This window comes from Gavialis gangeticus, unplaced genomic scaffold, assembly GCF_001723915.1.
Source record: "Gavialis gangeticus isolate Ggan-Ray unplaced genomic scaffold, GavGan_comp1, whole genome shotgun sequence".
NCBI classification, from domain to species: Eukaryota; Metazoa; Chordata; order Crocodylia; family Gavialidae; genus Gavialis; species Gavialis gangeticus.
The window spans coordinates 55,682,913-55,692,205 of NW_017729025.1; the positions used below are offsets into that span (position 1 = coordinate 55,682,913).

General features: G+C 42.5%; 1 protein-coding gene across 2 annotated transcripts in view; it reads right to left on the reverse strand.

Moving 5' to 3' along the window:
- Positions 1-5,716: 5,716 nt before the first annotated feature.
- The window catches only part of YLPM1 (YLP motif containing 1), an 85,090-nt gene continuing 81,513 nt past the window's right edge, over positions 5,717-9,293 (reverse strand). Inside the window, exon 20 of one of the 2 annotated variants that reach the window (XM_019518798.1) lies at positions 5,717-5,899. In XM_019518798.1, the coding sequence (XP_019374343.1) occupies positions 5,753-5,899 (147 nt within the window). In that variant the 3' untranslated portion in view covers positions 5,717-5,752. The remainder of the gene's footprint in view (positions 5,900-9,293) is intronic. The other variant, XM_019518799.1, reaches the window with a different exon arrangement.

Consider the following 9,293-nt stretch of genomic DNA (forward strand, 5'->3'; position numbering starts at 1 on the left):
CCCCCCCACCCCCCCATCTCCCACAGCATGGAACCCAGCCCCACAGACCCTAGGCATGTGGTATGCTAGCTAATGGCAAGAGGTGTCTTCAATTTCACTGGGACAGGCAGACAGAGCAGTGACTACTTACCGCTAATCCACAGATCAGCTGTAAGCTGTTTAAGAAGAGTCTGAACTAATGGAGAGAGGCTATTGTTTTGCTGATGGGGTGTATAAACACTGATGACATAGCTACAGGCTGCTGTACTGCAGGAAGCATCATTTTTTAACTGAGTTAAAAACACTGATCCTCCTCTGCCTTAAATATCCAACAGTAATTTTTGCAGGAGGTAAAACCACAAATATGCTCACAGGTTCACTTAGCTAAGATTTCTCATTGCCAATCCTGAAGTTGGGTATAATGATCTTCACTGTCAAGTACTATTTTCTTCTGTTTCCAGTACAGCACAGTTCACATTCAGAACTAAAGATGGATGAAGTTCTTTTCCAATCATTCAAATGTATGGGATATCATATAGAGCTACAAATGGGAGCTGGAAAGAACTGAATTGTCTTGAAAATTTCCAGTATTACTCAATGCTACCAAGAGTTTAAGACCAAGAGTTTAGCAAGATTCAAAGGAGAATTTAACATTTATGTGAACAATGAAAAAGTCCACAGGTACAATTAGACGAAAAAAGAAAAAATAACCACACATTTGTTCTCATGATTCATAAAACTCATGCCAATCACTGAACAGGAAGGAGAAGGTGAAAACAGGAAAAAAACCCAAAACATACACATGGTCCAAAAAGAATTACATCAGTGATTCTTGCACATTGTTAAGAAATATCTGAAACCAGCCACAAATGGGAGACAGAATTATAGTGGTCTAGATGAATATCGGTTTGATACATTATGATGATTTCAGTGTTCCAAGTTAATATCATATGCTTGCTTCAGAGATTTCGTTTACCCAACAAATAGATAAATTGGTGAATTTTTTTTGCTGGCTTAATAAGTTCATTTAAATGCATCAATAAAACTCAATCTTTCAGCTCAGTCCATTGCTATAAATTGCCTGAAGTCTGCTCCAGAAAAGTCCAAATGAACATTCAGATACCTCTTGAGTTCTACAAACTATTTAAAGTAATACCTTTAAAAACCTGTAAATACAGAAGAATCTTGTTCAGCAACTGACAGGCAAGAAGCAAATTGTTACTTGGTAAACATGATTCATAAAGACTAAGGCAAATCCAAATTGATTTTGGGGTGGAAGATATAAAAATCTAAGATGTATCAGTATCAATTCTTTTGTAATTGCAGGGAGCTAATCATGCAAGATAACATCAATGCAGATGAACTCTTCTTAGCACTAAAAAGAACAAGTAAACAACCCAAACAATAAAGCTGGTATGGGATTCTCTGAGACTTATGTTCTTGTACCACAGCTCATTGGCAATCCTTTGATGCAAGTTCTTTGAGGCAGCCTTCCAGAGAATGAAGCCATTGGTGAGTCTGTAGATGACAGAGGCGGCTGATATGAGATCTGCATTGCATGTTTGACTGCAGATGTGGCAAATATTTCCAGGAAGGAGTAGATCCTGGTAATGCTGAGTGACAGCTTTTTCCCTTGGTATCTCTCCTCTATCTGCCTCCACAGTGAAGTAAGTTTATTTGAAATGACTGATGCCTTGTACATCACAGTGCTGTTGGGGACAATTCAATGCTAGAGTCTTCCAGGTGATGTTAATATCACATCTCTTCAGACTGGCCTTCAAGACTTCTTTGAATTTTTTTTTGTGCACCTCCAGAGCAGTGAACATCAGTGGGTTGGGAGTACATGGCCTGTTTCAGAAGCTGGTTGTCAGGTTTCCTTATGACATGTCCTATCCAACAGAGTTGGTGCTGTATAAATATAGCTTCAATGCTGGTGGTGGTTGCTTAAGCCAGAATGCTGGGATTTATTCTTCTGTCCTTCAAGCTGATATGAAGGATTTTGCAAAGACTTCACTAATGGTGATGTTCCAAAGCTTTCAGTTGTTTCCAATACATTGTCCAAGTTTCATGCCCATACAGTGAGGTAGGGATCACAACAGCTTTGTAGACCAGAAGTTTGGTTTGGATCCTGATCATTGAAGACATGATTTCATAAATGTCCAAAGGCAGCATTAGCAGATTTTATCTGGAAAGGTCAAGTAAAACAATTTTTTAATTTTTCATAAACAGAGCTGTATCCTGCTTTGTGGGAAACTGCATGATCCTTGCCACCAAAGAAGATGGTTCTATTGTTCGTGAAGAATAGATTTAAAAGAAATTAAAGTGCTAGACAGGGAGAGCCAACCTGAAGCTCTTCAGAAGTTAATATGCATCTCCTTGAATCTTTGCACAAGCACACAGTGACCAGTTTCAATTTGGCAGCTGGTCACTGTGTGCTTGTGCAAAGATTTAAGGAGACGCATATGAACTTCTGAAGAGCCGCATGTGGCTCCGGAGCCGCAGGTTGGCCACCCCTGTGCTAGAAGGTCAAGTGATCTTCAGGAGCCAATGACACATAAGAAACAAAGGGTTCTTCACCAGCCAGTTTTGCCGAAGATGCAAGTTACAATATTCTGCACTGGTTGCTGGTTTTTTCAAGCTGGATATTTTCAAATTTTTCCTTTTGCATTCCAATAGTCCAATCGGAAGTTAAGAAAGTATGTCCAAAGTCATCAACCTGAGAAAATGGGCTGCATTTTCATAGCTAGCCATAGTCGTAGAAGGCTTTTTCTTTTACATCCAAGGCTATGAAGGTCTAGTGTCAAAGAAGAGTGTAGCCTCAGCAACTATATACAGATATTATATAGGACAGGAAAGAGAAAGGAACTTTTTTGTATTCTACAGCTAGCAGCACTGGTGGCAGAATAGTAGTTACACTAACCACAATCCTCTAGATATGGACTTCCAAGCAGGGAAGTTCTGATCCTAGTTCTGATTCTGCCGGCAGTGATGATGAGCTGTTCCAAGCGCCCAGTTATTTCGTTCTCTGAAGGACTGGAATATACGGATCCTGTTGAAACCTGTAGTTCTGGTATGATGTAGGTTTAAGAGTATTTTCTTCCTGATTTGCTTTGTATCAATCTTTCAGGTTGATCTTCCAGCTGCTCAAATTAAATGGAACACAGATGGCAAAGATGATAAGATGAACCTGATGCACTATAGGTACTACTAAAACCAATCATCAATGGGGCTGAAAGAAAAACTTCAGCATAGTCTAACTATGCTGGCAAACACTTTGTAACAGTATACCTTCATAACCAAACACCTGCCATCAACTGGTACTAGCCTATGCTCTTGTAAATCTTCATCCTCCATCCTGCCCCCCTTCTCTCCCCATCACACTGGACAGTGCAACTGACTAAACGTTCTGTGTCACTTCTTCCATATATGCTGACCACAGAAGCAAAACCAACGTAGTCTCCATGGGTGCTCTCTCTCCAATTCTGCTCTCAAATGCATGAAAACAGAGAAGTCAGCGTGATATCCCCTGCCATGCTCCCTTCACCTCAAACTCTTTCATGCTCCAGAAGCATTATTACTTAACGTGGGATGTAAAAGTTGGAAAGAACTTGACTTGAATGTATTATGAAGGACAGAAGCCAACTGCAGTTTCTTTATAGACAAAAAGAAAACTTCACTTGGTGGACTGAAAGTCCTGCTAGCTACTTTTGCAACAAAATGAGCTACAAACTTTTGAAGGAAGGTTTCAATGATCTCCCCAAGGACCTTCTGCTTCCTTGATAATGATAGCTTTCTTACTGGCAATACCAACATTATGACTGTTCAAAGAGAATATTCTGCAATATTTGAAAAAAAGAATGTAAATGCCGTTGGATAATGGAATGTATACATGGATACATTTGTTAGTTCTGGTATAAAAGCACTGCATTCAAGAAGCTTTATTTTCTTGTATTTAAAAATTGAGGACACAACATCAGTTCTGTTATGCACACTGAAAAGACATTTCAATTGCATATAATTAATAAAACTGAGAAATTTTCAGTAAATGGACATGTATTATAACTATACAAAATATGGCTCTTCTGTAAGGTACCAAAGGACTTATGAGTATTGATTGCCTAATAAACTTAGAAGCAATTTGTAATATAAATCACCAGAAAACAACAAAAGGAATGCAGAAGAACCCTTCAGGATTTTACTTTAACTACAAATGTACAGAAAATTTTCAATCATTCACCATTAACTCAAACAAAATTCTTCAGACAATCCACTGCCTCCTCTTTTACTACAACTTCTAACAGAAGCTCTTGTTAGAAGAGCCAAAAGGAAAAAAGTGATATATTCAGTTTGTTCATTGGTACATCTGTGATGCTGGTGTGTGTAGTGACAACTCCTACAGCATTCTTCCCAGTATGGACAACTTGTCTATCTTTTAGATCAAGAAAAGTTGATTTTGCAAGGGAACTGATGAGAAGCCATGTTAACTCCACAACACAATGCAAGTAAAAGGGAATTTCTGTGCTCCTGTTCAGATGGCTTCCTATTGCTTGGTTTTATGCCAGTATTTTAGGCTCAGAATTATATTTTTCACACCTTATATTACTACTTGAAGTATTTCAATATTTCAGAATAAAATTAAAATGCGAAAGCAGCAATAGAAATTTAAAGTTCAGAAAGGACTTTAAAAAGCAGAGTCCTTCCAAGCTGAAAGAAAAGATATACAATTATTAGAAACTGATAAGGACCAAAGGCCTGAAAAAGAGGCGATCCCCAAAAGGAGGGCAGGTGATAAACCTCCTGGAGGCCAACGCCATGGCATACTCTGGAATACAAGAATGATGTTACTTCCAAATGATGACGAATTTTAACGTTTGCCAACACGCGAAGACAGACCATATCCAAAATGTAAAACAAACGCCAAGAAAAAGGCCCACGCTGTTTGGTTCACAAAGCTCATTGGGTTTATAGTGAAAGTTTATTATTCTGCTTCCTACTACAATGAGCTACAAGGTACATACAGTATAAAACGAGAACAGCCACAAAGCAAAGGTGAAAGACATTCTGTGACAGTACAGTGGAGGAAACATTGTCTAATCCTTCCACCCTACCCCATGCATAGCAGCTAAAACTACTGACCCACCCCTCCCCCCTCCAAAAAATATTAAAAAGAAAACTGTCTCTCTCGCTTAAGTACAGCAGGAATTTGTCTTTTGGGGTCACCATTAATCATTCCCAACATTTCAAGAAACTTGCAGAAACTAAAATAACGAAAGAAACTAAAACAATTGCGAAGGTGGGAGTGACAAAATCCACCCAGGATGCTCAGGTCACTCCTTGTTTAGTTCTCCTCAAAGCAAATGGCCTGTAAAGAAAAGAAAAGTCTGTTACACTTAGTAGTGTAGTAAATAAAATGGTCCGAGTTCAAAAACAATATTCAGAACTCGGACCTAGAAGAACTAGGCACCCAGTTGACAGAAATAGTCTGGTTTTCTTCATAGTGTACCCTTAGACTTATTACTGACAATAGTTGGAGTTCTTGAAGGCTGGTGCCTCCTTTCCCCTCTATCTTTAGATCCACACAGAAGATTATACATCAGACAATTGTACACAATTGACAAATCTATGAATTATACAAGACTTGAAATAAAAATATCTGAAGAGACCCTAGCAACATGTGCCCTTTAGCCTTACTTTCACCTTTCAAAAATCAACAATTTTGTTCGAAAACTGAACACTAACCTTAAAGGTACAAAAAATCCAGTTAATAACTGCCTCAAATATATTTGGTGCGGTTGAGGGCTCTTTCAGCAAGATGACCACTTTCATCTGTGATCTTCTCCCAATCTGTTTGTCCAACCACAAATCCAATGGCCCTCTTCCTATCTGCATCCTTCTTTTCTTCTAGGTCTGCCCAACGCACCTATAAGAAACATACTGTCAGCAGGGCAACCCCTGAAGAAACAACACTGTGATACCCACTAGAATTCCCCCAATCAGACTAGAGTACAAGGAAAATTCTAACCTCCAAACAACTGTTTTATAAGGGTGCACTGATAAAGTATCTTGGTTGATACTGATAGCCTATTATTACCCAGCCATATCAGTTGATGCTGATCCAATAACCAATTTACAGGCGTGCAGGCAGGCCGTGTGAAGAGCAGCACCTTGCAGTTAAGACTGTGGGGGGGGCAGGGGCATGGGAGGTGGGGCAGAGTGAGGCCCCCATGGTGAGGCAGGGAGGGAGTGGGACTGGTGATTGGGGTGTTGCCCAGCCAGGGCAGTAAATGGGACCTGGGGCCGGGGCAGGTGGTAAATGAGACCTAGGGCTGGCGCAGATGGCTTGTCCAGGGAATCAGCATTCAGGCACTTAAAAATGGCAGTGAGGATGCTTGAACTAAAGCTTGTCAAATGAGCTTTGGTTCAAGCACCGCTGCCACCCTTTTTAAGCACAGAGACACTTTTAACCAGAGTGGAGCTGAGCGGGGCAAGGGTGGATACAGGCTGCTCACTGTGGGCTCAGGGCTCTCTGCCCTGCTGCCTTTGCCCTGGGGGTCCTGCATCAGCCATGGGTCCCCAGCCTGTCTGACAGCGGAAGGCACAACTTGCTGCCCTCACTGCTCCTGAGTGGGCAGGGGACGCATGGCTGATGCAGAGACCCCGGGGCAAAGGCAGCAGAGTGGAAAGCCCTGAAAGCCCACAGTGGGCAGCCTGCATCCACCAGCACACAAATCGGGAGGGGGGGAGGGTGGACACACATGCCCTCCCCATACCTCCCCCAGCGGGCGTATGCAGCAGTGGGGAGCTGCTTCCACTGTGCCCCCTGAACAAGCCACCCACAGCTCCATCCTGTTCCCTGCCCTGACCCCAGGTTCCATTCACCACCCTGGCTGGGCAGCACCTTCAGCCCCTGCCTCACTCCCTCCCTCACCATGGGGGCCTCAATCTACACCCCCGTGCCTTTTCCCCTCCACAAATTTACCTGCAGGGTACTGCTCTCCACACTGCCTGGCTGCATTCCTGGCTGTGGGCATGTGTGTGACTGTGTGCATGCATGTGGCTTCCGGAGGCCCCATCCAGAAGGTATACTATATTTATCAGCTACACTGGCCAAAAAAAGCCCATAGCTGATGTTAATTTTCCTTTTATAGGTGTTGATATGATATGGCACCAATATATCAGTGCACCTCTACTATTTTAATCCTCAGATTTAAGACTTAACCATTTTCTCAAGGGAAAAGATAGAAGTTAGATAAACTGAGTAATTTAAAAGCGAAGGCCCTGAACATACCACAGAGTAAAGAACATGGATTAGGACAGGAGTAGCCAAACAGTGACAAATGCCACAAGGGGCACAGGCAGCCACTGTGTGTGGCACATGGCAGACTGGGGAAGGGATAGGCAAAAAACAGAGCTGCAGATCTGGCAGAGAGCATATGACAGGAGGCAGAAACTAGAGCAGCATATCAGGCAGGAAAGAGGAGTGGAATGGCACTTCAGGAGGGTGCAGGACAAATTTGTGGCACATCTGCTAAAAATGCTGGCCACCAACAGACTAGATCAGGGGTTCTTAAACTTTTTGATACTGTGACAAGGGGGTTGCAAACTTCTCTTCCCTCCCTAGAAGTGGTGGTGCAGGGGGTGCAGCTGCCCAAGTCCGTCTGGTCGACAAGTGGGGAGCAGACGGGGGGTCAGACTTGAAGATCTGCAAGGTCCCTTCCGACCCTACTTTATGATTCTATGAAGGGGGGCCATGGTGGCCAGCCGGCTGGAGTTGGGTGTGGGGAAGTGGTGCAGAGTTGGCAGAGGCAGCATGGAGTGATCAATGGCAGCAGTGTCCCCTCCCACCATGCCACCCCTTTTAAGGAAGGAAGAGAATTTGCAAGCTCCTTTTAAGTTGCCAGGGCGCTGAGACCCAGTTTGAGAACCCCTGGACTAGATGATTATGCCTTTACCACTTTAACACCTAAAATTCTGTTATTCAGAGCATCATGTCCTTTTATTTCTTTATTTAAAACTGGAAAGAAGAATATGACTGGATGCTTGTCCTCAAAGAAAAAGCAAGAGGAAGACAAAACACTATTGAAAGGCATTATTCTGTATGGCAGGATTAGGGGATCCTGGAAGAAAGCCGCAACGGACAATAATGCTTTTGCAAGAAAGCGTTACAACATACTTATTATTTCTTGGTCCCCTCTACACATGCAGGTCCAGGCACAATTGAATCTAATGCATGATCCACAAAATCGGACCCCTGCCGTGCCACATGTATGGCAGGAGGCACGATTGTTGTTGGACTGAGCATTAGATCCAATTGCACCTTACTGCTGGTGCAGGGGGAGCCTGATTCCGGGCTCCCCCTGTATCGGCAAGAAGCAGGCTCCAAACTGCTTGCATTTTCCCAGCTGCAAACTGCCTGCCTGTGCAAATTAAAACTGGACAAAAATCAGCTAAAAGGTATTACACATTTTCAAGCAACACTTTTAAAGCTGCTTGGACTTTTTAAGGCATGATAATTATATTTGTAAGTGTAGCCAGTCTAAATTTATTGCACAATTAACAAGGTAATTGCGCAATAGATATAACATGCAGAGGAGGCCTCAGTGTTTGTCACTGGAGTACAAAAAGCTTTTGTTTCTGTCTGAAATATAGTGACAGCCATCACGATATCATATATAATCTTTTTCTCTTTGTTTCCCTTAATTACATACTGAAAACATTTAAAACCAGACTGGACAAAGTACAAGGAATAATTCTGTGCTAAATAAGGCACAACCCTAAAGCAACTGATCTTTTCTATCTCTGACTTCTGTGATATCTTTCTGGATGAACCTTTTTACTAAGTCACTAAACCTATGGACAAAGTTAAACACTTTAGAAAGTGAGAAACATCTGCCAGTCAGCAACCAGCACAAGCTCTTACACTGTCATTGAAACATCTGCATGCTCCTGTAGTGATACAAATTAGCTAAATCACTGTATAAAACAAGATTCAATTTGCAATTACTTGTATTACTACAGGAACGTACAGCTATAATAGTTGCATTGTAACAACTTATAATTATATCTCGTTTCAGGAGTGGGCAAAATATGGCCCAAGGGCTGGATCTGGCAGCCCAACCAATTGGATCCAGCCTGCAGGCAGGTGCCTGCCAACTTACTGGATCTGGCCCATGGATGTTCCTACAGTGTTTCCGCCCAGGGCAGCCTGCGTCAGGCTCCCACCCACATCTGCTGAGGGCCCTGGCCCTGTCAAAGCGCACAGCTTCCTAGAAGGGCTGCTCCTTGTGAGGCTTCAGCCACCCAGATACTGCTTG